The 27,758-nt window shown below is 40.4% G+C and overlaps 1 protein-coding gene across 16 annotated transcripts in view; it reads left to right on the plus strand.

The window, feature by feature from the left end:
• Positions 1–27,758, plus strand: part of RBFOX1 (RNA binding fox-1 homolog 1) — a 2,121,844-nt gene that overhangs the window by 2,020,201 nt on the left and 73,885 nt on the right. For 12 of the 16 annotated variants that reach the window (XM_053929075.2, XM_053929061.2, XM_053929098.2 and 9 more), the window contains one exon: positions 20,214–20,294. The exons of the other annotated variants lie outside the window; for them this stretch is intronic. In XM_053929075.2, coding sequence (XP_053785050.1) covers positions 20,214–20,294 — 81 coding nt within the window. The remainder of the gene's footprint in view (positions 1–20,213; positions 20,295–27,758) is intronic. 16 annotated transcript variants of the gene reach the window in all.

The following is a 27,758-nucleotide window of genomic DNA, read 5'->3' on the forward strand; positions in this document are numbered from 1 at the left end:
ACACTTAAACCTTTAAAACAATGGGGCATGGATAAGGAAGTGATACTTGAGAAATCTGAACATTCGTGTTTTCAGTTGTCAGTATCTGGCCTCTCCTTAATCAGAAGCTTTCCCTTTTTTGCCAGAGTTCGTGATATTCAGAAATGTGAGGAAATACTGCTGCAAATTCAATACTCCAGAACAATTCCTTTGAAATATTTGCAGACGTGTAAACACTGAGACTCCAGCTACCTTAAGTCTAAGGTTACAGTCTCCTGTATCTATGGAATGCATACAAGCAGAGGCAAAAGTAGGTTTACAGTTGTTACAAATAGATAATATAATAATTAACAAATAATAACACAAGAATAAACTGTTTTGTGTACTCACAACTGTAAAACCACTCTTGCCCATCTTTGTACATGTGAAGATGTATCTGTAGAATGTATGCATTGCCATAACCAGGTATAATTACTAATGTCACACATTTAAATACTCATGACTAAAAATTTTGGAGGCATTTTAAATTTCCCCAAGTATAAAAATAGTCTGGAGTATTCTGCAGTTTTGAATATGCCTCAAAGCTGAAATGAAGACCCTGTCATTGATTTGCTAGGGATATTTAGCAGGCCTGCCCTGTATCTGCCTGAGAGAGAAAGCCAGACTTATTAACCATTTCTCTATATAAGATTTTGTGTTAATGACACATATCATAATATTCCCATAGTATAATTATTGATTTTCTGAAGCTTATGCAGAATTAACAACCCAGCCTCCAATTGTCTCTCAGAATAGGGCATGAAAAGTTCACATATTTTGTAAATTAAAATCGATATTTTCAATCTCTCCTAAAGGTAATTTTCCTAATTTAGTGGTCTTTTCCCTAACATTTATTTTCTCTTTTAATTATAAAATGGCAGGTTATTGATTTTTCTATATAACCTCTTGACGCCCTGAGTGCATTTTTATTGCTAACGCAGGGTGGGGGTGGGGAGAGCAGTTGCACCTCTTAATGAGGATCTTTAATTACTGGCTGAACAGTATTAATTTGCTTTGATAAATTATGACATGCAGTCTCCCTCGCGTGCACATTCCAGAGGAAGCATTTAGAAAGCTGTTATGGAAGGTCTTTCATTTCGGGTGGTTCCTCTGAACCCTCATCAAGTCATACCTGGAAGAACTCTTTGAAATGCTTATCCAACACAATCTCCAAAAGCAAATATACATAAATCAGCTTAATCCCACGAACATATATAAATCTTCTCCAAAGACAAGTGGGTAGTTTCCCTGTTATACTAAACAGCATTGATTATTTTTCTTAAGTCTCATCATCTTCAGACTCCTGGAGGCTTATCCTCAAGACAAAAGATTGTTAAGTCAATTAAAAAAAGTCCAGGTAGGTCTCAAAGACTTTAGCTTCTATCTGTGGCCATTCCATTTTAGAATTTAAAGAAAATCGAAGGCCCTAAATAGAGGTAGAGTATCTACAAATATCTGGTCCCAGTAGCATGCTTCAACTTATTTAATGTAATAAGAAATAGCATTCCTAAGAATCTCAATAAAGATGGCTCAAAGGGATTCTTACAGTTTCCCTATCTTTGTGAGAAATTCCCTTTGCCTGCTAATAAAAAGATTTTTACAAAGTGGTGTCTTTGAGAGATAATCATGATATCTAGCCCAGGAAACTGTTGGTCGGAAGCAACTTTAATGTTCATAAATAAGTAAAACAAAATAAAAATAAATAACACAAGGTTATACAAAGATGTCGACAGGGTACTGACAAATGGCAAATTCATCTGTTTCTCAATTGCTGCTAAGATCGCTGCAAAGCTTAACCACTCTGTATATCATATCTGCCAACTCATTCCTGTGATTAAATATTCCATCAGTGGGGCTCTAAGGCGGCAGAGCTTCACGAGATTCATAAATGCACCACTTGAACACGCATAACTCACTTCCATGGATGGAGAGCACCCCACTTGCAAAGGAAAATTGGAATCCAGTTAAATTACTCCACAAGTCGTGATCAATAAGAAAAGGACAAGATCTTTCAATTCAATGCAAATCTAAGATATAGTTAGGTTCTGATGACAAGAAACGCACAATTCAAGTCAATACTAGGAAGACACAGAGTAAATCACTCAAAAACCTTGAAGATGATGATGAAAAATAGTCTTGGTGAGACTATAATTTGTGAGCAAGGTTTTTTCTTTTTGGGGGGGTGGGCAGAGAAGAAAGGGGATCCTGAACATATACTCCTTCTAAAAATAAAAGTTTCTATTTCCAAGGTGGGGGCAAAAAAATAAATAACATATACTTAAAGAAGGGCATACCTGGCTGCAGTCACATTTGAAAGGAGGTCAGGTCTTGACAGTAGTTTATCTTGGGGTTATGGTATGACCAGATAAGAGATAATGAGTAGAAAATAATTTTATAGGCAGTAAAGTAAAATAAAAATATAAAAGATTAGTGTAATAACTGAAGTCACCTCAATTACGTCCACATCCGTACAAGCCTGGCCATGGACCATGTGACTAGATACCAGGCAAGGTGATGGGAAAGTGGATTGAAATCTCAATATCAATTTTAAAAATGAAGAGAATGGTTGTAGCACTCTGTGATTGCTTATCTTGAAAGGGAAGCTGTATTTGACCTTGGATTACCAGTTTTTATGGGCTTTTGGGTCAAAAGAAGGTAGATGTAGGTCTCCCTCCCAGTTGCTCCCCCCACCCATGTCACTTGACTGAGTCCATTACAGTTAAGAGAATGACCTTCAGCCATACTTTTAGACGGACTCCTCTCCAATTCCCTTCCTGAAGTTTAGATACAGTAGCATCTGAAAAAAGTAAGATTATCCAGAACCTATGGCAACTGTAGTCCCTGACCTAAGCTGCTTTTCTTTTACTGGTCACAGTCCTAGACTTTGGGTTGGGCTCAGGATGCTCTGACAAAATACTAGGGACAAAGCATGCCCTGTTTACGGTGACTACCTAAGCATCCTAAAAGAGTAGAGTGTGGGTTTGACAGGTACCTGCTACTACTCTGAGCCCCTCAAAGCAGCCAATATTCACGCGCCCCTCTTAGCCTTAACATTTCCCACATCCACCCAGAGGACCAGACTCATCTAGACACACAGCCATGGCAATGAGGAGCCATTCCTTATGAACAAGGACCTTTGGCTCCGAGGTGTTTTGTATAATTTACATATCTGCCAGATTAAGTGCAGTGCACTTCGGTGAACTGGAACAGAAGGGTCCAGATTTAAGTCCCCAAGCAAAGGATTTTCAGCCTGGAAATGTTCCACTTCAAAGACTTTTATCTCCTACATCTGTTTACCTTTGCCTCCTCTTTTGGTTGCAGTTCACTTTCATTCACTCCTCTCCTCCCCCATCTGTCTTATCAGATTTCTCTCCATTCCTGCCCACATTTGGCCTTCGTTTTCACCTGGGTTCTTCCCCTTCCCACAGAGGGAATGCATCCCAGCTTTTATGAAGCCTGTGGGTTTGTTTTTGGGGGGTGGGTTGTTTTTTTGTTTTGTTTAGTTTTTGATCTTCAGAACTTGCTTATGTGCTGAAAATGGCATTTCCTAAATAAATGAGTTTCCCTTCTATTGCATGGAAAGTCTATCAAGGAGAGCTCCCCCAAAGCAGGGAGCCACAGGACAGTTGTAGGAGCCCCACGTCTAGGCTCTGGAGGAAGATGAGGTTTGAATACCTGGCTCTGGTTAAATTTCAGAGGGAAAGTTTCAGGCTGCATCAACATAAGGCAATTTGGGGCCCTTATAAGCCAGGCATTGTGCTAAACACTTTGCATCTCTTCAAATCCTCGAAAGAATGTCAATAGCATGATCTTTCTTATAGAAATGATGAAACCAAGGCTACATAGAGAGTTATCTCATTCCCTCAATCACAAAACTAGTATGTAAAACAACTGTGTTTATTACATAAAGGTCTTTTCTCTAACCCCAAAGCCCATGTTTTTCATTACCTCGCTCTGCAGTTTCCTCCATAGGAGTAGGTGAAGGCACACTCCCAATGTCTTCTGTCCATCAAGTCATAGAATACCATAATAACTAATAACAATATCTTTGTATTTAATATTGCACACATGCCAGACTCCATGCTGAGATCTTTACATATATTCACATAGATTACAACTTGGCGGGGCAAGTGTCATTATGTGATGCAGATAAATTAGAAATCCAGTCAAGTTAAGTTGCCCAGGGTTGCCGACTCCAAAAGCCAAAGAGCTGGGTCCAAACCTGTCTTTGTGAATCCAAAGCTCATTCCTTTTTATTAAACGACTTACCCCCACAAATGCTTTAATTAGTCCAATCTTCTGGATCAATAGCTCTAAACTGGGAGTGATCCCCACTCCCACCCCACCCCAGAGGAATTAGGAAATTTCCAGAGATATTTTTCATTGTCACTTTGGGAGGATGGGTGTTCACTACTGACATCTAGTGTATGGAGGCCAGGGATGCTGCAAACATCCTGCAATGCACAGGACAGCCCTTCCCCGCCCCACCACAAAGAATGATCTGGCCCAAAATGTTGATAGTAATAAGGGTGAGAAATCCTGTCCTGATAGAAGCACACCAGTAAAGCACACCAAATATCCTGATAACTCTTACGCTCGACTGCTTGCTCCTGCCAAAGATGCACAATAGCTATAATTATCAATATCAATCAAAGCATTTAAAGAGAGATATTTGCCCACATATTTCCTCTTCCAGGCCTTAATTGTGATTTTTGACTCCAGAAAGGATAAGCATAAAGTTTGATTATACACTGCAGAGCTGTTTTGGGGGTTCCCCAAACCACACTGTGATTGGCTAGAAGGATTCATAAGACTCAGAAAGGCTCTTATACTTACAGTTCCATTTTATTTCAGCAGAAGGATACAGATTAAAAATCAGCAGAGGGAAAGAGTACACAGGGCAAATCCCAGAAGTCCAGGAAAAGTCCTGTAGGTGTGCTCCCCCTGTGCTGTGGAGTCAGTCACAGAGACAGGGAACATCCATGTGACTGTCCTCAACTACTTAAAACTCAGCCCCCAGAGCAAAACCCAAGCATTCCCGTAACTCAATTGGAAACAGTAAACTGCCTTATCAAACTGGTACTGTGTGGCCTAAGGCCTCAGGCATCCAGAAACAGTCTTATCAAGTAGTCTACTATTCCCAGGGCTCAGATCTTATCTCCTGGGAGGTGACTAAGGGCCAGTCCTAAAAACTAGCCTTTGGTGGGGGGCGGGGTGGGAACTTACAGGGTTCCAGCAGCCCAGATGAGTTAACCCTTTCCTGCACTAAAGAAAAAAATGAAGGTGAAAAGTTCAGAATATATAGCATTGGTGATAACGATGGCAGTGGTTGGCATGGTGATGTAAGACATACCACTGTGTTGGTTGATTCTAGTAGAATCCAGCTGAATTTAGTTATTAAAAAAAAATGTGTGACCTTTCGCTTAAAGAAGGGTAAGCAAATTTCTTCAGTAGAGGGCCAGTTAGTAAACATTGTAGCTTTTGCGTGCCATCCGGTCTCTGTCACAACTACTCAACAGCCACAGACAATACATAATGAATGGGCTTGCCTGGGTTCCAAGGAGACTTTATTTAAGGGCACCAGCATTTAAATTGCATATCATTTTCACATGTCATGAACTAGTGATTTTTTTTAACCCTAACTATGTAAAACTCTGAAAGCCACGGCTCTATTCTGCTGACTCTGGCTTCGGAACTCCGTATTTAATAAACATAAAGCCACCAGTTTACGCTTTGAGGAGTTTCACTGCTGTTGCCGTTTTTTAGCATTGCACAGGTTTAGCAATTACACACGGCAGGGACTTGTAAGGTTCACTGGCTGTCACTCAGTTGTGTGATATTCATCAGGAAGGGCCAAAGAAAGAAGCCTTGTATAAATTAACACCTGCCACTGCCTTGAATCAATTCACCCTTTAGCTCCAGTGACAGCACTGAGGGACTGGGCAGTGCCAGGCCCGGTGAGGAGAGCTGTGGGAGCAGTCCTTCCCTACAGAGTTGAGCAGGGCCCCAAAGGATGCCGACAAAGAAGGAGACTCAGTGTAGAATAAAGGATGGTACCTGCTGGAGCACTGAGAAATAACAACCACCTGCATTGGGAGTCAGAGGGGTAACATAAATTGGATTTTGAAGGAGAAGGATAATTAAGAGTTTACCTGGAAAGGAAGTGGGGTAAGATTATTGCAGAGGTAAGTAGGAGTTTGGTAGAGTCCAAAGGATTTCTTAACCTTTATCTTCAGAATGCATTGAGAAAGATTAAACAAACAAAAACAATTATGGGTACTTGACTTTCAACTACAATGGAAATTTCTGAGGCAAAGTCAGGTTTCCCTCAAAGGCTAAGAAATATTGAACTGTTGAGATCAGAGGAGACCTTCTGAGAAAAACTTCTGAGAAAAGTTGCAAAAGACCTGATAATACCATACAAAGGAATCTGAATTCTGGAATTTATCCTTTGAGCTGCAGTCAACCATTGAAAGCTCTGATAAAAACATAAAACAATCAAAAATAAATAAATGAAACAAGCAAACACTTGATGATGAGGTATCACCTATATCTACCTTTGAAAGAAATATCAGTCTTATGAGAACATATTACTAGTGTGTAGGTTAGGCCCTGGAGGCTGACAAAGGCAAGGCCACACCAGTGAGCAACTGCTCACCAACCCCAGAGGTCCCCGTCTTCACAGACCCCGATCACTAAACTGGTGCCCAACCCCAAGGCTATTATAAAACGTGTTTCCTGATTGTGTCTAAACCTTTTCTAGGAAAATAAATTCCCAGAGATTTTTTTTTTAATGAGGTGATTTATATATATATATATATATATATATATGTAAACCGGCATTGACATTTTACTATGTAACATTTAGTTTTGAAGATATTTTGTTTCCCACTTTTAGAGCTCTTTCCAAAATGTGTAGTTCACTGTTATTAGCTCAAGATTGAGTTCTTGTGTAAATAGAGACAAATCGGCCAAAGATTGTTTAATGCTCTGTATGGTAATTATATGTAGATACTCATTCTCCAAGTAGGACACAAAGCTGTCCTGTTGTCTTTTAAAAATGTAGTGTTGAGGAACCAGCACGCAGATGGCAAAACCTGTGTAGATTAACTACCTCGATGACAGTTAATGCATTTCTAGAACTTCTATAGAACTGTTACAACCCATTTCAGTCGAAATACTGGTTTATGAAAAATTAATAAAGCCAGTGGAAAATGAAATCCAGCATCAGCATTAGCTATTTACACCCAAAGAATCAACCAGAATTAATTATGCTGTATGCTACATTCTAATGAGTTTTTCATTAAACTGTCTACCATTATGAAAGCTAAACAAGGATTATTCAAAGAATGATGCCAACGGCTGTTATTTGTTTGAGAGATTAAATTAGCTAATGGGTTATACATTTAAATCTGATGCAAAGGTTAATTGATGTACACTTATCACTGAGTTAAACCCAGTAGCATTTTATAAACATGAACACCCCAATATCACTGATGCTTCCCCTGGAAAAAATATGAGTCTCTCTGTATGTTTCTAGTGTTTGATACACATATGGTATTGTAAAAATTGAAACTCTCCATGTTACTTCTCTGTCATTTTTAAAAATAATTTTCACCAGTTGAAATTTTCTATTTACTTTCAGCCCATAGATGTGTGTGTGTGTGTGTGTGTGTGTGTTGGGTGTATTTAAATGAATGTATCTGATACTCTCCGAGAGCCTCAAATTTGAAGTGTATTTTCTACTTTCCCCAGGAGAGTGGGGTCAGGAATGTAAACATAAACTGGAACAGGAAGAAATGTCAAGGTGAATGTCTACCTCCAATCCACAAATATATCCAGTCCCTCCTAAAATAAAGTTCTATGATAGTTAGTGAAATATATGGTGGGTGGGGGCACTAGGGAAGGCTCCCCAGGAGGTTTTTTGAACTCTTTATCACCTTAGAGGCTCTCATCCCTAAGACGTTGAAGAAGGCCATCGAGGTCCTTTAGCAGAAATCTGTAAACTCTTCTGAGCTCTACTGATTGCAGCTAAAGCACAATGGTTATTTTCCCCTCCTGAATGGAGATGGCAAACTGAAATGCCTTTAGGAGGAGGTTGTGCAATCAGTGTGTGACAATGTGAGTCAGAGGTGCATGTCTTGGTTATAGGAAGGAGTGGCTGCTCCCCATCACCCCACATGGCCTTGCCAGGCACAAATACTGACCCAAATCCATGTGGCCCCATCTCTGGGTTCCTACAAAAGAGGCCAGATTCTGTCTTATAACAGTCAGACTTCCCTAATTTAAATATTTGCCATTATTTTCCAATCTCAAAGTGTTTTCCATTAATTCTATTATGTTTAGCATTATGTTATGTTAGTGGCCAAAGAAAAGAATGCACTAGTTATCAATTTGCCACTTCTTTCTCAAAGGGAGAGGGGACAAATAAGTTCCCCAAGTGCCATGTTTTCAGATTCCAAATAATAATTATTATTTCCATTATTATTATTACTGAGGCCACTTATTATTTATCTACTGTTTGCCAAACGCTTTTATATAATAGTTCTAATCCTTATAACAACACTCAATGAAGTCGGTATTTTTGTCCCTATTTTACAGATGTGAAAACTGAGGCTCAGGAATGTGAAATGCCTTGCCCAAAGTCAAAGAAACTTCTAGTGAACAAGTACAGAAAATGAAACTAAGTGTAAAAGTTTCTAAAGCCCATGCTTTTCCAGTGTTTTCAGACCTTACAAGTTCACGATTTCTCCTCTCTGTGTTCCCTTCCTCCATGTCTTATTTCTCTCTTGCAAGTGGGACTTTCTTATCTGTAGAAGAGCCAGGTGTTTCCAGCCAGAAGGCCACTGAAGAATCCTCAGACATGGTTTAGTTGAAATGGGATTGGTGGATAGTTATCATTCCAAGATTGAAAAAGATATTTGATCCACACAGGACAAAGTATCAGCATCAGTAAGCTTTATGAGAAAGTCTGAGCTTTGGAATCAGGCAAAATTGGCTCAGAGTTTGGTTTTGTCTCATATTCCTCTCTCTCTCAGCCTTAGTTTTCTTATGGATTTAATAAGAAAAAATATATACAATTCATGTAGAACATACGTAGTCAAGTACCAAAACCTCAGTGGTGTCTTAATGGTCACTTCCATTAATATTGACTGTACTTGATGTTGCTTCTGTAGTTCCTATCATTTTACTATTTTTAGCAGCCCAAGCATTCCCCAGGAATTTTTTAGAAATGCAGAATCTCAGGCCCCATCCCAGACCTACTAGATAAAAATCAGCATCTTGAAAGGGTCCATCAGGTGCATGATAACTAGAATTCGAGGAGCAAGGCTCTAAGCTAGACCTTGTCTATATATTGATGCCCACCACCATGGAGGCCAAATACCTTAGAAAAATAAAACTTACCTTCATTGTTTTTGTTGTGGCAGAATGCTAGCCTTCCATAAATACCATAGAGACCAAGTTTTCTCCTGTTTCTTTGTCTTGAACAGCAATAAATTCAAAAGAAATTGTTGGCCAGTTTTGAAAAGAAACATGTCTTTAAAATTTTTGGTTGTTTGTTTTTTAACAAAAATGAAATAAATTTAAGGTTTTGGCAAGTATTGATAAAATGATACCCTCTAAAATACTTAGTTACAGTTTCCTGGGGAGGGGCTGTTGCTGTCCTGAGAGACAATTACTATTAGTGCTTTTCCAAACAGGAAAAAAGACATTGGAACAGGGGTCAGGAAACCTTTTCTGTAAAAATACACATAGTAAATATTTTAGCCTTTGTGGGCCCAAGGTCTCTGTTGCAAGTATTCAACTCTTTCTTGCAGCATAAAAGCAGCCATAAATAACATGCAAATGAATGAATGTGGCTGTGTTCCAATAAAACTTTATTTATAAATACCAAGTTTTGAATTTTATTGATTTTTTTCACTTGTCACAAAATCTTATTCTCCTATTGATTTTTTTCTCAGTCATATAAAAATGCAAAAATCATTCTCAGCTCATAGGCTATATAAAAACAGTGGTAAGCCAGATTTGGCCAAAAGACTGTAGTTTGCCTGCACCTGATTTAGCAGATTGGCCTTAAAACCATGGGTGCAGGCATCTGGTTGGTTTGATTCGCATTCGATACTACAAGATTTCTATCTGCCTGACCTTGGGCAAGATCCTAAAACTTTCTATGTCTCAATAGCCTCTCTATTAAATGGATGTAAGAATAGCACTTGTCTTACAGGGTTGTTAAGAGAGGAGATAATCCTACTCCCAGTAAATGTTAAACAGGTTTGCCTGACACTTACCCGATATTCAGTAAGCAATTATGGTAATTACTACTGATAACATGTTTATTATCATATTGAGTCAATTGAACATTTTTTTGTAAAAGCCACTATTATCCTAAATCTTAGAAGCAGAAGAATAAGAAAACAGTTTTAATGAATCATTACATTTTTAAATAAAATAAATAATCAGGAAGAAATTTGTACAGAGATTCTTTGTGGTGTCCTTTTGTATAGTTGAAATTATGTAAAAAGAAAAAGTGAAAAGAAAAAATAGGTAATAATATATTTTTAAATGTTATGAAAAATCAAAACTTACAAAATAAGTGAGTGTGAGAGATTGTTTCCACTATATGCAGATTCATTTCAGATTACCTTTAAATATGGAATTCCCCTGGTACAATTAAAGCATGATTTGATTTATAAGAATTATTAACATCTGCAACATCTGTGCCTAAATGGAAACAACTCTCTACTTAAAACTCTACCATAACCCTTCAGAGAAGCTCATTTCTCAGGCAAGTATAAAAGCATTAGGTATTAGCTATGAAGATATTCTTACATGGATTATCTCAAAGCTAGTCTGCATTCAAAAATGTGTAAATGCAAAGACATCTACAACTCATTTAAGGATTGGATAAATTTGTCAACTGGAAACAGTTACTAACATTGGCAGAAATCACATGGCAACCTCCCAGGCCTCTATATCTAACAGAAGTTTGATACTTCTTAGGGGATCCACAGGTATCTTGCCTCACTGATCCTCAGGGTAAGGTTCATTATGATGCAGGAGGGTTTATTACTGCAGGCAGCCATCACAAAGTACCATACACTGGGTGGCTTCAGCAACAGAAATTGATTTCCTCACAATTCTGGAAGATAGAAGTCCAAGATCAAGGTGTTGGCAGGTTGGCTTCTCCTGAGGCCTCTCTCCTTAACTTATAGATTGGCCATCTTCTTCCTGTATTTCAACGTGGTCTTCCCTCTGCCTATCTGTGTCTTAATATCCTCTTCTTATTAGAACATCAGTTATATAGAATTAGGGTCACCCTAATGGCCTTGTGTTAACTTAATTACCACTTTAAAGACCCTATCTCCAAAACAGTCACATTCCAAGGCACTAGGGATTAGGACTTCAATGTTTAATTTGGGGGGAACACATTTAGTCCTTCACAGTAGGGTAAGAATGGTGTATCTTCCCCTGGGTGGCAAAGCAAGAGTGACCTCTCCAGGCTGATGCACTTGGTGAGTTTATGCTCCTTCTTCATGAGCCTGCCATCAGAGGATTTGACAGAATAGCTAGAACCAGAAGGGACTCTTTTTGTTCCAAATACTACAAAGAAAAGGCAGTTTGTCAACTTACAAAAGGGTAAAGAGAGGGTCAACGCATTCTACCTTAGTACTCAGAATACACACACACACATACACACACACACAGAGGCATTTTTACTTTCATCCAAAATATGCGGAGATGAGCTTAGGCCTAGGTTACCCCAAGTGCCCCTTTGCAGCATCAAGGCCCCCTGGGTTGCTGATTAGAAGTGCAGGTCTCTGACCTGCTGACTCACACTCTTGTGGGGGTGGGGCCTGGGAAAGCCCCACTTGGGAAGAGTGATTCTCATACTCTCATGGGCTTTGGAAACCTCTGATACAAGAAGGGAAGAACATGCAGCCTTGAGGTTTGGGGGACTGACCCTTGGCCAGTGTTTCTCAAAGTGTAGTCCCTGCACAGACACAAAAACTTGTTAAAAATGCAAATTCTCAGGCATTCTACCCCAGACCTATGGAATCAGAAATGCTGGGAAGGAACCCAGCAGTCTGTACTGAACAAGTCCCCAGGTGATCCTGATGTCGCAGGTGATCATGGGAACCTGTGGGGCTGCAGCACCTGGGTGGCTGTCACTTCTCCGCCAAGGTCCTGCTGCTATAGAAGTGGGCGGGTTTCTGTTTCGGTGAGTGTCCATCTCTCCCCAGCTCAGGGCTTGCTCTTCTAATCATGACCAACATTTTCCTTCTTTTACTTTAATTTTTAAAAATGGTTTTAAAAATTATTCCTCATCAATGGAAGCAGGAAGGAGTCATTGATAACGAAATAGTCAAGGATCCTAGATAGCTTGTTTCTCACCTGGAATGTGCCTCTGGTTGATAATCAGGCTTTTTGTAAATAACATTCATGCTTTGTACCTTTTTTTCCCATCTGTAAAAAAGGGCTGATACTACCTGACCCTCTTATTGGGGAGAGAAAAATGCAGTGTAAACATTCTTCAGTAAATATGAATAAAAGCTGCTTTTTTATATAAAACCAAATCATTATTTCTAGTAGTGATGATTGTTACAGAGCAAGGAGGGGTGGTTCACGATAAATTATTACAGAAAAGATCCCCCCTTTCTGTCTCTGGAGGTTCCTTCCCCCATGCCCACCTGCTAGGTTCGAAATGCCCGCCGCCAGAGGAAAGGAAAGACGTCTCTCAATGCCAGAGACTGGTGAAAAGGAAAGGAATTGTTTATTTAAAAGTTATACAGACTTAGAGTAATGGCTTAATGTCTTCAATAAGATACTAAAGTCCTTTAGAACACCCACAGATGCACAGTCCTTCCCTCTCCCTCTGGCCAGTCCGGGGTACCGTGTCTCAGGAAAAGAAGTAGAAGTCCGTGATTCAGGCTCCCGGCACCATCAGCTGTGTGGCTACTGCAATCTCCAGTTAATCCAAAGCCATGTGGCACCTTCTCATGGCCCACCAGCAAGAGTCCTTTCTCCCCTTTTCTTCCCGGGAAAGTCTCTCCTGCTGCCTAAGCTGCGTGGCAAAAAGAAGCACTCCAAAACCACATGGTCCTCTCTCCTCTCCTTCAGAACCTTGTGGTCCTTTTCCCCATTTCAGAACCACGTGGTCCTCTTCCTTTCCCCTCAGAACCTCGTGGTTCTCTCTATTTACTTCAGAACCGTGTGGCCCCCAATTTACTTCAGAGCCGCATGGTCTACTTATCTCTATGGCTGCCGTGCCTAGGTTTAAATCCCAGCGCCCATCTTCCTTTGCAGCCCATTTCTGACTCCTCCTACAGTCAGTTACACCTGCCAGCATCCCCGTATTCTTCCAGCTTTACTGGGCTGCCATAGTAAGTCAGGGCAGGTGTGGCCCCATGGCACGGAGCCAATCATCTCCAAGCTCTCACACAGGTGCTGTAACCAGGGGGAGTTGCTTCCCAGTCCCATCTTGGGTGGAAGTCACTCCCATCTCCCTGGCTCAAAGCAGGGCCACAGCTATTTAACATATCTATGAAACCAGTTAAAGGTTATAGATATGTTAAATGACTGCCAGGGGTTAGCTGCAAAGCTGTTGCTACCCAAAACAGCTCTGAATGGCCCTGTTCCATGTGTCCCATCCCCCTTGGCTCAGGCCTGTGGGGATGAGGACATCCTACATACATTTTTCTAATATTTCCTAGACACCCCGAGTCCTGGACCCCATTACAAATCCCTTCTTGGGGCCCTCCTCTTGGCTGCACCCTGCTTCATGATGATTACCATTGAACATTTTTAGTTATGACTGCAATCAATATACAACAGCAATATGGAATGAACATTTTAACAAAGCCATAAGATTTATATCTAATAAAAATTTTTCCAAAATTATTTTAAAATTTTATTTATGAGCAAGCCAAATAACTGACCATGTAGTCTAAGGCTTGGAGCTGATACTCAGAATCATCCCTTCATTCTTTGTTATGTATTTGTTCCTGAACATATGAGTACTGAAAGAGACAGCATACTGTCCTTTTGAAAAGCACATGCAGTTCAGCAGGTATTTCCCAGAAGCCACACAGAGCCTGCATGTAGATGCCAAGGAACACCTGTTGAATGAATGGTAGTAATACTCATACCCCATCTTTTCCTAGCTGAGCACTAGAGGGAGGAAGCTCTGTAACAGTCTCCTGTATTCGCTAACCCTTTGCCCTTGGGGCTTTCCTAGTGACTTTACAAAGTCATTAGGCTACGTGGCCTTAGGAAAGCAGGACCCCAGCAAAGGGCTGTTTTCAAGAGGACTCTGGACTAGAACAATGTAGATGTTTGCTGAGGTACAGACAGCACACGACATACACAGAACCTTACATAGTGGGTGCTCCAGAAATCCCATTGGCTCTTAGTTACTTTATAAAGTTTTGTTGTGGTTGTTAATTTTTTGTGTTTTTGTGTGTGTGTATTTGCATTTTAATAGAGCTAAGAGAATCCTTCTCCAAATGTCCTAGCCCATCTTAACCTTGAAGCTAATTAAAGGAATTGGGCACTCCCTGTTGCCAGGCAGTTGATATGCACCTTTTGACCTTTTTTTTTTTTAATTCAATGATTATAGGAAGGGTCTAGTCATTCATCATTGGGTTGGTTTAGAACTCTGCCTGTAAGATAGTAAAATGGAATGGGCACACACTGCAAAACAGCCTTTCTTTTCTTTCTTCCCCTGTTCCATTCTAATGTTATTTCTTGAAAGAGTATATAGCTGCCCATCAGGAACACCTTTGTTTCTCTCTTCAGTTGCTTCCTGCCTCTTAGCTTAGGTCCCTGAGAGCATGAGGAGAATGAATAAGACAGGATTCGTGACCTCCTGGAGTTTGCATGGAAAGATGCTCAGTAAATAGATCATTACAACACAATTTGGAAAAGCAGAGTGAAACCTGGCCAAATAGAGGCAAATAGATTCAGTTTCTAAGAGGAGAAGCCGAAGCTGAGTTTGGAAAAGAATTACCTAGGGTATAACAGGACTTTCTAAATTGCATCGAGGGTATTAAAAATTGACCCTATGATTTTAAGTGCATAATATGAAATATCCTCCTGGATATATTTTTCTGTGATTACATTATTTTTATTTTAAAATATAGGCACCTCAAGAAACTTTAGGTCTCATTTTACAAGTGGATTTTGATGAGGGGTCCTCACTAGGGGAGGGGAAGGGATTACTGAGGAGAATCAACGCCTACAAAGGCAGGCAAGTGTGAAACCATACATTTGTTTCTACTGGTTTGAGTCCATTTTCTTCACCTAAGGGTTGGAGCTAGAGTAGAAGTTTTGACTTTTTCTTCTTTCTGTCTGTGATAGGAATCACCCCTTCTAGGCTTTTCCCTGCCCCTCCAGGGCCAGAAATGATTGCCAGGGTAGTCTCCAGGTAAGAAAGGTCTGAATTGCCTCATCCGAAACATGGACCCTGGCATACTCTCTCCCAACTGGAGGATTCCAAGTCTTTCTTGAGAGTGGCCCTGTGGACATCTTGCCAGAATTTGAGATGTTGGTGATTGTGGCACTCTGAGTGACCAAGTGTGACACGTTTTGGAAACGGCTCTGATTATTCCAAGAGTATGGCCTGTCAGGTGGAGCCCATTCCCTGACAGCTGCAGATACAGTAATGAACTTTCTAGGAAATGGATGACCAGACAGCCTAGGTGCCATGTTAAACTGGATGACACAATCTTAAAAGAACCAGAAAAGAGGAAAGAAATGAATCCCATAGATACAGCTTATAACTAACTATATGTGAACCTCAAGCATGCAAATTCCAAGCTATAAAAAAAGGGACATAAGAAGGCCCACTCAAGAAAGGTTGGTTGGACAAAGCATTATTTTTGGCCAAAACAAGAAGAAAGGAAAAAAAAAGGAAAGAAAGAAATGGAGAGGTCTTTAAAAACATATGTTAACTTAAAACATTTTTAAAACAAGCTTTTCAAAATGAGGAGCAGCAAGCATTTATTTGAGATCAATAAGAATAGCTATCCTAGAATCATTAATTCAGACAGAAGCCCAAATAATGTTCCAGTTAGGAGACAAAGGCAATGGGTGTTTATGAGGAGGGAAGGGGAGCAATTACATCAAAGAAGGGAGGCATTTCTATTGGTGCAGATAACATAATAAAGTGATGCTAATTCTAAACAATGTTTTTAATTTTAAGTCTGGTAGTCATCAGTCCAGTGGTCATAATAACTACTTTCTTGTTACCTTGTTATCTTTGCAAACAGTTCTTTGGACATGTTGCTTTAGATCTCATTTTAGCCCAGTTCAAAGGCTATTTTGCCCTGATTGTAACGTTCCAAAGATTTGAGGGATAAGATGTGCACAGCAGAAGCTCTGCTCTATTTTGCAGTGGTTCCACTTATATTATTGTTTACACATATAATTTTCAGTCATATTTATTAATCCCTCTGAGGGCCAGGTTTTTTGCTGGGGGCTTGGGATAAAAAGATGAGAATGATTTGCCTCTGGCCCAGGAGGATTCTATGTAGCTAAGAAGACCAATGTCTACATGAAAAGTTGTAATACAGCATGAGAAAGGATCTATTAGGGAGATTTTTTTTAATGTGATAGGAGCATAAAAGAGGGAATAATTAAATAACTCCTGGGGACTCAGAGGAGAGGAGTTGACTTTTAAACTACACAGAGGGGAGAGGAGAAGGCTTTTTTAAAAATTGAACCATGTGAAATTGCCAATATTCAATCCTATTTGACATAAAAACAAACAATTTCATATGGTTGAACTTAACAGTAAGAGCAGGACTAGTATGGAGGTTTCATCCCTTTTACCGACTCTGATCGAATGGCCGTAACTGCCCAGAAGCTCTGTTGAGAATGATTCTGAGGATTCCAGCCCAAGAGGAAAAGATAATATGGGAATCGACTGATGGTCAGTCCTAAGGAATGAATATCACTGAACATAATTGCCATATTTAAATTATAAGGAGCTGTATAAGCAAAAAGACAAGACTAAGGGTGTCACCATGCTTGCAGACAGTTCGTGGTAGTCAGAGGTGGATGGTCTGTGTTGGCGTGGGATGGGGCATGGATGGGAGACTCACTTTTGGAGACTCATTAGACAGCTGTATCACAAGGTACTGTCAATGACCTTGTCAACACTCCCGGTACTGCTGCTTGTATGCCATTATCTCTTTGACTTCCTCTTCTTAAACAAACACACATGACTCTCCCCCAGGGAGGTTACAGTATTTTTCTCCTCTGCTCTGCTTTTGCTTAATTCAAAGTTTTCTTTTAAGAAAAGGTCACAATGTACTAAGAGAACATGCAATAAGTACTTTGCAAATTAAATTGGAGGATGTTTTTAGGTAAAATCAAAACCAAGTCCTGTGACTGTATAGATTTTGTCTTACAAAGGTCAAAATCATTGCCTAAAGAATTTTTTTAAGTACTAAGAGGGCATCCAAAGAAGCTATTTCAGTCCAGTTTCTCAGGACCCACAGCATCAGAAAATTAGGAAAGCTTCATTATGCCCTGCCAGGGTTTAGCTTTCGAGAGAGAATCTGTATTGTGTCCCAATGGGACTCCTGCATTGCATTGAGGTTGTTGAAAATTGACCCTATGATCTTAACTACACATGCTAAAATGTCCTTCTGGATATATTTTTACTACAATTACATAGTTTTCTTTTGAAATCTAGGCACCTCCAGAAACTTCAGATCTCATTTTAAAAGTGGTTTTAACCAAGAGTACACATGACAGAGAAGAACCTTCTCATGACCCGCCTGCCTGAGTCCCAGCCCAGAAGACTCTGATGTGGTGGTTCTCTCTGTATCCTACAGAAACATGAGTCTCTCTCTCGGAGTTCTGGCAATGAGCAAGAGCATGCAGATGACCTCCGCACAGTCAGGATGAGTTTCACTGATACAGTAGGGGTTAAAGCCTGTCTGTTCTACTGGGTGTCCTGCCTCCTGTTGGTTGATTTTAAATCCCACATTCCATGATCTGAAGTTCACTTGTTTGCTGTTAATCCCCATAGGAGATCAGTTTTCTTACAGAACTGGAAATACCCACTGAGGAGAAATTAGACCATGTGAAGTATCCTATGTTGCGATAAACTGTCCTTATCTAAAGTAGAAAGAAGCAGCATTGTCAGTTTAGCAAAGGTTGATTATGACTCAGGCCCATCCAGAGTCTCAATATATTTACTGCCAAGAGGAGATCAGTGAATTTCACTCTCACATCTAGGCCTTTGTGGGAGGACGAGAGGGGCGGGGGTTGTACTCCAGCTGTAAACACAGGACACCAAGGTAAATGAGAGAGGGACTAGGGGACATTCCTTCAGATAGAACATCCTTTCAGGGACTACTTCTCCTTGTCAAACACTGGATGGAGTGGGCCAACCTGGTGTGGGGGGAGGGTGAGATGAGTTAGGAATTTTAATAGAATCTTTGTATAACCTGGAAATAATGTACAACAGGGGTGTTAAATTCATTTTCACCAGGGGCCACATCAGCCTCACGGTTGCCTTCCAAGGGATGAATGTAATTTTAGGACTGTATAAATGTAACTACTCCTTAACAGTTAAGCAAGAGCTCGGTACTGCTGCCAGGTAGAAACAAGGTGCTGGGCTGGATAAAACAAGGTGGAGGGTCGGATTCTGCCCGCAGGCCTGTGTGTGCCAGAGAAACAGGGAACAGAGGGGAGAAGTAGAATTTGAGGATGGCTTCTCAGTCTCTTCATGGGATCCCTCTGTTTTGGCTTAGTACGTGAAGGATGGTGGAGCAGAGGCAGGAAAGCCACCTTTGGAATTGTGTCTGGCTTTGTAATTCTGGAAAGATTACTGTCTCTAAATGGCTTCATCTGGCAGTCCCTCTCACTTTGGTGAGCCCCCACTCATGCTGGAAGTTTTCACTGCACTTTGGTCAGACTTGGGCAAGATACAAAAAAACTGTAGAACTGCCCCCCTCCCCTCACCACCCAAGGTCAAGTTTCCAAGAGCATAGGTGAGTTTCAGGTTCCCTGAGGGCACAGGCTTCCTGTCCTGGCAGATTGCTTTCCAGTTGTGATGATGACAGGAGGATACTGAAGCAAATGGAGGCGGCTGACCTTGCCCAGACAGGGAAGAGAACAGAAACCCCAGGAATGTATTTCCATCATCAGTAATGGGCTGAAAACTCCTCAAACGTCTCTCTCGCTCTTTTCAAAGCCTTTCGTTTGAGCTTTGCAGCAGCGGGAGAGCAGAATTGATATCCCAAGATTCCTGACCCTGCTCATCCTTCGAGTGGGGTGGTTGTGCAAAACATGGCATAGATTGAGGAGCTATCTCAGGATTCCACCATTCTTCTCCTCTGTAAAATTCCATTTTGCAAGGATAAGCCCGGTGCCCTTTGCTTTAAATCAGGTGGAGGAAAGTCAGTGGTGCAATGCAGCTGGGGTTGGTTTGCAGGGTTAGTGACGGAGCCTCTCCCAGTGGAAGGCTGGGGACTTTCGGAAAGAAACAGGAAATGCAGAAGTCATAGATCGTCTCATCCTGGGTCCAGAGTGGGTCCTGGCAGGTCACAGGAATGGCAAAAATTGCATTTGTTTATTCCCTGCCTTATTTCTGTTCTTCCTCTGAAGAACTTACTTGGAACAACTTAAGTTGGGGGGGAGGAAAAATTTTCTGTAAACATACCAATATATATGCTTACAACTTATTGAGTAATGATTATGTGCCAGCCCCTCTGTTGGGGGCATGTCTCCAGTAATATGATTCACAACCCTTCTTGGAGGTAGGTATATTCACCACATTTTCCAGATGGGAATCCCAAGGCACAGAGAGGTACAGTCACTTGTTATGATCACACAGCTAAGTAGTGTCTAATTCACGCTTGTTATTTCATTTTCTCTGGAAATTTCTAGGTTCCTTTTTGAGCATGGCATTACTGATCTGAAACTGGGGTCCTGGGGCAGCTGGACCCCAGCACTCCAACCCCGTGTTGAAAACAAGTGACATGAGCTTGGTGGGCTGGGGATGGGTTTTCATCCACTCCCTTTGGCTAATGCAGGGGGCGGCTGTGGGGGTCCCTGTTATGCACTCTGGGGTGTGGCTATGTTTTCATTTCTCTGCCTTTCTCATTTGCGTTGCCGTGATCTCTCAGGTGTAGTGTGCCTGTACCCAAACCAGATACCATCTATCTCTCTCTCTTTCGTAGGCACGGTGCTGTTGTGCCAGGCAAACCAGGAGGGATCTTCCATGTACAGTGCCCCCAGTTCACTTGTATATACTTCTGCAAGTAAGCCCATGTTGTGGCTCTCTTTTTGTTTTGTGACATAACTCTGAGTCCAGTCACCTTCCCTGCCATGTAAGTTCTCTTTCCTCCCTCCCTCTGCACCACCCTCCTGTGTGGCTCCCTACGAGGTGAATTTGATTTTTGTAAGCATGTCTCTGTTTTCCCCATTGCCTTGGCATCTAAACCCTCTGCTCATTATGTCTGAATCCTCACTTCCTGGATGTCCCAGCCATTCTTTGTGAAGACCTGTCAGGATTGGGTCCAATGGATGGGACAAGGGATAGTCCCATGGGGGGTGGGGGAGGGGTACGGGAAAGCCTTGGCATCTAATTGCCTGCCTTCTAACATGGCTTTGTAAATTAACATGCAGATAATTCAAGTAAAATATTCATGCCATTCAACTGGCACCCTAGCCCAGCGAAAGGTGCTTGATTAGCCCTCTTGAGCACAATTTTCTCACTGTGGGAAATATTACTAGTCTGGGCTAATGACTTGTTTGCAAGGCTGTTCTATTATTGGCTATATGAGTACACTGAGGAGGGGGAGGAAGAAAGAAAAAAGTGGGTTGTCTCCACATTTAACTGGGGGAAACAACAATATAAAGAAAGGCTCTTTAATAGATATAAGTATACCCCTCAAGAGCTAGGGGAAGGAAACCAAAATAACTATGGAAGCTAGATCACAATGTTGAGGTGGAAAAAACAAGGATTTCTCTGCCTGGGATGGATGCTCTGAAGAATACCCACTCCCACCCCAATTCCTAGAGCAGGACCTAAAGTCCCCACCATGATCCTACCATGGTCCCCAGCCAGTTCATCCCCCTCTTCCCCACCCCTGGATCAAAGTCTCCCAGCCGCAGTCCAGCCCTTGTCATCTACTTCATACAGTGTGTGCACCCTGAAATTCCTATAACTACTCAGATGGGTCCTCATTGATATCAGTGATCAAAACTGAGTCTGGGGACCAGGGAGAAGGGGGGATGCTACTGAGACTGGCTAGAGAAGGGGGCAGTAGAAAGCAGAGGCCACAGGCTCATGATGATGAAGAGGATGAGAGACAGAGGAGAAGCCTCACCATGTGCCAAAACCGAGCATCTCAATTCCCAAAGGCTGAGATCAACCCAACTCTTTGCTTTGGGGCAAAGGTTAGAAGTAATGACAGGAATCCCAAAACATGATTATGAGCAATATGAGTGTCCCTGAAAGCTTCAAGTCATGGGGGTAGCCAAGTGCTTCTACCTCCCAGAGTATAATCCTCAGTAGCAATTTTGACATTCATGAAATGCCAGGGCCCCAAGAAGCCAAAATCTGGTCACACTGGCCAGAAGTGTTTCTTTCTGAATTTATGAAAATTGTCCCATCTGGGCTAGTGTAAATATACATGCATATATCTTGTAGATTAGAATGCTATTCTACCTTTTCACAAGCTCAACCTTGTTTGGTCCTTGCAAAATCTGCACCAGGTAGGTTTTGTAATGTTTTCTTTACAGCCTAGGAAATAGGGGGCACTGAGAGGTGGAGTAACTCACCCAGTCACACAACCGGTGTGTGGCAGATTTCTTTTTCAAACCTGAGGAAATGACTTAACCTTTGGGTGCTTTCCTGACCCCATTTGACTACATCCCATCGTCATTGCATTGCACTGGTCCCTGCCTCTTCTCCATAAATACTGTTTTTGAAGGAGAGTTGGATTGAGTTCCAAAACATCATTTTGCCTTTTCTTTAATGTGGTTGTCCTACGGAACCAGCTGGAGTGAGGTGTCCTATATCTGCACTGGCCAGTGTGTGTGCTCCTGGGAACGAGGCACTGGCTGCTTTATTTTATTTAATTTCAATTAGTGTTACACTAACGAGCCTTGTGAAGCTAATGGCCACCATATTGGACAGTGTGGCATTCTACAATCATAGGCTGCATTTCTATTTCACTTTTCAGAACAGAAGAAAATAAATTAAGTCCGGAAAGGGGCTAGTTTTAATAGGTGCAGCTATTTTAAAGTGACTTGAGGAAAGTGTGTGTCATCCACGTCAAATATGGACCAAGCCACAAGTGCTCCGTGTGCAAACAGGTGAAACAGACAGTGGAAATAAAGTCATGTGAAGCAGTGGCCACATGACTTCAGCCCGCTACAGTGCAGGGGCCAAATCCAGCCCACAGCCTGTTTTGGTAAGGCTTGTGAGAAAAGCATGGATTTAGGTGAAAGGGACTAGGTGGCCCACAGAGCCTTAAATCTTGATAATCTAGCTCTTTACAAAAAAAAAAAGTATGCTGATCTCTGATTTAAAGTGTCTATTTCATCATTGAAAATGGCAAATGGGACTGTCGCTTCACTGTTTATAATGGTATTTTTTAAAGTGATGTTAAGAGTAAAAATTTATAATAATCATAGAAACTGTATGATGTGTGTCCAACACCCTTCATTTTAAAATTGCATCATCAGTTATATCATCTATACATTTTTCATCCTATTATTTTCACTTACCATCATGTCATGTGTACTTCATGAAAATATGTTAATGACCTCATAATAATCTACTGTTCAATGATATTACAGTTTATCTATCCCCCCTCCATTTTGGGTACTTAGGTTGATAGCATTTTTTTTAATAATAAAGAAAGTAAATGTCCTTGTATATAGTAGTTTAAAAAAAATAACAATAGCTAATCCTCCTATCCCAAAACAAAATAAAACAAAAAAAATAACTATTTTTTTTACAGTTGTCGACCCCTTAAGCAATGGTATTTTGACTGACAAGCTCAGTTAGGGTAACCAACCTAAGATCTCCCCTTCTCTACTTGGGTGGCTAGAAGGGCCTTAGCTTATTTTCAGCTTGAGGCCACACTTTGTTGCTGACTGTAAAGATTATCCATTCCTCCTAAGGCACGTGGCTGAGGCTTCCCTTCTCCTTCAGTTCTCCAAGCCAGCAATGCCTTTTTGGGCCAGGCTGGTTGTGGTTAGCTGGCTTCTTTGCAACATTTACTTGGCTTTCTTCTTCCAGATTAAGATGTACATTATGGCACAATGTCACACTTAATTTCCTATTCATTCAGCACATAAAGGGTCATTTGTGCATGTGCACACGCACACACACACAGGATGCTTACACAGTCACCAGAGATACCTTTCCTCCCTCCAGATCTGATCTAACTGTGGTCTTCTCTTTGAGCTCTGAACAGTATGGCCTCTTTTTCTCTAACTATGCAGCCTTTTCCCCAAAAGCTGAGCTTCCCTTACTTCTCAGCAATCATTTTGGATTCACCTGCTTTTTAACTTGAAGGTGCATGTTTCTCATGTTGGGGTAACAGTCGTGGTGCTGGAGAAAGGTATGTGTATATTACACTTTTGTAAATTGTATCCTATGTGTTATGACCTTCATGATTACTCCCGAGTTTGTATTTTTTTCATACTTCTTTAACTGGCCTTGGATGTTTTATACATAAGTTGTCCTTCTTTCTATCCAAATAGCTCATCATCTGTAAATAACACCCTTAAATGCAGTAAGGGAGATAGTTTTCAAAGGAGCCCTGCTGAATTAGTCAGTAATGAAAATAACTCCTACTGAAGTTATGTTTTTTAAGATGCATTTTTGCATAATGGGCACCCCCCCTTAAGTGAGTCATCCTAGTAATATGACCCAGGATATAAAAACATTAAGAGAAAAACAAAACAGGCTGTGTCAATACAACCAAACCTCAGAGAACCTCCTATTTCACCCCAAATGACTCCAGGTTCTCCTCCTCACTCCCTGTAGCTGAGTGTGAAACACTAGTTCAAGTTGTGTCACAGGTCATCACATGTCCTAAGAAGCCACTAATCCAGAGTGTACAATGGGCCTGCTTTCTATCCAAATGAAGTCAAAGCAAAGCTTCAAAAAATTGCAATATCACCCTGTCCCAAATGCAAAACATGTAATATTAATATTGTTGTCTTAAAAACTAATTTTAAGTTATTAGTTTAAATTAAACTAATAATTTATTTATTTTATTTATTTTAAAATAAGTTTAATTCATTAATTGATCATGTGTTTGCTTCAATAGCAAACAACACAAACCCTATGGCCAGTGGTCTGTAGGTTTTGTCTGTCCAGGGTGGAAGGCACCAGGAGGTGCAGTTAGTACTGTTTGCATACAGTGAGTGAGTGAGTGCATGGTATCAAAAATATCTCCAGGCAGAAATAAGAAGGTAAATAACATGTCACCTGTCTCCCAAGTTAAAACATTACTCCCATTTTTATTTGGTGAAATATGAAGTCATAAGTCATTGGTTCCATAAATGGGAAAGCCCACCTCCAACATGGATTAGCAAAGCCAGCAATCACTCATCCTTATTTCCATATGGAGTAGATGTTTCCAGAAGCAGGTAAATATTATCAGCTTTATTTCATTTTCTTTCCAATTTTGTGAATAAATTTTAAATGGCAAAAGTGACTTATGCTCACTATAGTCAGGGAAACATGAAAATAAATACAAACACACAAATATGGAATAATATGGTAATATCCCCACTGTATTGAAAAACAGAAGCCCTTAAAGTAATCCACATTGCCTCTCCGGTGAGTATCTGTCCACATTTTTTCATAATAATGCAAAGGACATACATACATGCAATAGAAGTGTTAGTAGTATGATTTTATACAGAGGGGAGTACACATATTCATACTATGTTCACAGCACACATATTACTCATGTTTTGTTTCAGTTAATAACACATATTGACCATCTCCCATTAAGACTTTTGATATTGTCATGCTGTTTCATGGCATAGGTGGTCCACAGTTTATTCAACCATTCTCTATCCATAGTAGTTCAAGCTCCTCCTTTTTATATCCTCCCCATAAAGACAGCATAGACAGCAGCAAACATTTTTACATATACCCTGACACATCAGCACTTCAAATTTTACATCTGGGCTCCCAAACTTGGGATTGTTGGTTCTGTCCCAACATTCTTGCCAGAACATGCGTATATTGCAAATTGGATGGTTGAAAGGCCGCATCTCAATTTGCTCCAGTTAGCATTTGCCTTTCTCTTAGTAAGCAGCATCATCACAAATACAATTGTTGGATGCAACTTCACAAATACAATTGTAGAAGCACCTTTACAAATTTAATTGTTGGATGTTACCTCTTGTTTATTTTCAATACACATCTGCCCATTTCTCTTAGGAGTTTTCTCATTTTATTTGTAATTCACATCAAGAGATAATTATCCATTAGGGAGAATAATCTGTGAATAGGAAAGATGTTGCCAACCTCTATCCTATTTTGGTCATTTGATTTTGCTTATATTTCAGCACATAATTTTAATTATGTAGGCAAATAAACCCATATTTTCTTTTGTTACTGACAGCAGGTGCCAGCATGGTCAATTCTGGTGAGAACCCTCTTCCCGGCTCGTAGATGAGGGCCTTCCCACCGTGTCTTCACATTGCACTATAAAGGCACTAATCCTTTCATGAGGGCCCCATCCTTATGGCTTCATCTACCAGAAGTGTCCAACCTTTTGGTGTCTCTGGGTCAAACTGGAAGAAGAGTTGTCTTGGGCCACATATTAAATACATTGCAACACACAATCACAAAAAAAATCTCCTAATGTTTTAAGTAAATTTACAATTTTGTGTTGGTCCACATTCATAGTCATCCTGGGTCACATGTGGCCCACAGGCCACGGGTTGGACACCTTCTAAACCTAATTACCTCTCATCTCTATGTAGTGTCATATTGGGGCTTAGAGGTCAACATATGAGTTTTGGGGTGAGGGGCAAGCACAATTCAGTCCATACAAGCACCTTGACACAAAGGTGCCAGTTTTATTTTTCAAGGGCTAGAAAAGCATTTTCCAGCATCCACTTCTGTGTAGTTCTCCATGCTTATCAATGCAAGCAAGTGTATTTCATTACAGTTACATGGAAGCCACAGCTTTCAATCTGGATGAGGACAAATCCTAAATTAAATGGAAGATGACAGTTGGTTTCCCCTAAATTTTTATTCCTGACAACCAGGAGAAAAAAATCTGATGCCACAGGCAAATGTCTAGAAACCTAAATGTTTTCAAAATGCAAAATCATCTCCTTTATTCACTTTTATGAAAGTCAAGGGCAAGTGGTAGTGGCATATTTTTAATTGATATATTGATCACAGATTTTATGGAAGTAATTGTGTGGGATTCATAAAACAATGATTTAAGTGGCAGAAACATACATAAATCAGGCCTGCACTGTTTTACATTTAGGTAATGGATAGAACTTCCATTGGTTACTGTAATTAAAGCAATGGCCCCAATTAATTTATGGCTTCCTCCTTCTTCTGCCCAATACAGAAACTGTCAGTAGATTGAGTTCAGTTAATAGACAGTGCACGTACAGGGCATTGTGTTACTGATACTTTGGTTTAAAAAAAACGCCTTCTTTTTCTCTCTTTCCAGTAACTCAGAGCTTCATGGCAGCCTCCCAGAAGGCTTTTTCTAATAGTTTCTAGAGGGATTGCTTAAAGGAATAATAATCAGTGTTGGGACGAGGGTGAGGAAAGTAAGGCACTCACCTCAGACAAAATTTACAGAGGTGACAGAAAGCTCAGTCATCAAGATAAATAATATTGTAACGTAATATTTTTAAATATTGAAGTTTAAAGGAAAATCCGTTGAACAAATATAAATTTTTTCTATAAAGACAAGATGACTATTATTTTTTCTTTTGCCTTGGTATTAAGCATAAATCCGCAGAGATCTTCTTTATTTAAACTTTGATAGTCTGTTTATGATGGAATTTTTAAAAATAATTTTAAGTTTTTAAAAAAATTGCATTGAAATAAGATTTATCTTGATTACTTGTTTTTTGCGTGGTCTTTCATTTAAATTTTTCACCCAAGGTGAGTGCCTAACTGGTCTTACCCTAGTTCTAGCCCCAATATAATAATAATAATAATAATTATTATTATTATTATTGAGAACTTACTATATGTTTAGCATACTGCTAGCCATTCATATGAGCTTTCCCACTTAGTCCTCACAAGAAAACATTCCAGCAGCCACTTCTGTCTCCAGCAACCACTTATTATGTCTCCTTTTACATTAGAAAATTTAGGGTCAGAGGGATTAAGAAATTTATCCAGTGTCATTAAGCCAGATCAACTTTGAACCCAGCCTAACAGTATTTCAAGCCTTCCATCTTTACTAGTCTCTAAGTTTACACACTGGTGGGTACAGACAAGCAGTGCCACATGCTCTGTTTCTGGGAATGTCTGAGCAGAGTGGGCAAGGGGAACCTCTAAGCAGCAGTCCACCCTCTACCCTCAGGCCAAGGTCAGCCTTCCCATCCCAGGATTTCTGGAGAGACCACTCTTCCCTGTCTGATCTGCCTGGCCAGGGGTTGGCAAATTGTTCTTTAAAAGACCAGACAGTAAATATTCCCAGCCTTATGGGCCATCATACTTTTGACGTTTTGTATTATTTTTTATCACATTTTAAGACAAA

The sequence above is a fragment of the Desmodus rotundus genome, chromosome 1, assembly GCF_022682495.2.
Source record: "Desmodus rotundus isolate HL8 chromosome 1, HLdesRot8A.1, whole genome shotgun sequence".
NCBI lineage: Eukaryota > Metazoa > Chordata > Mammalia > Chiroptera > Phyllostomidae > Desmodus > Desmodus rotundus.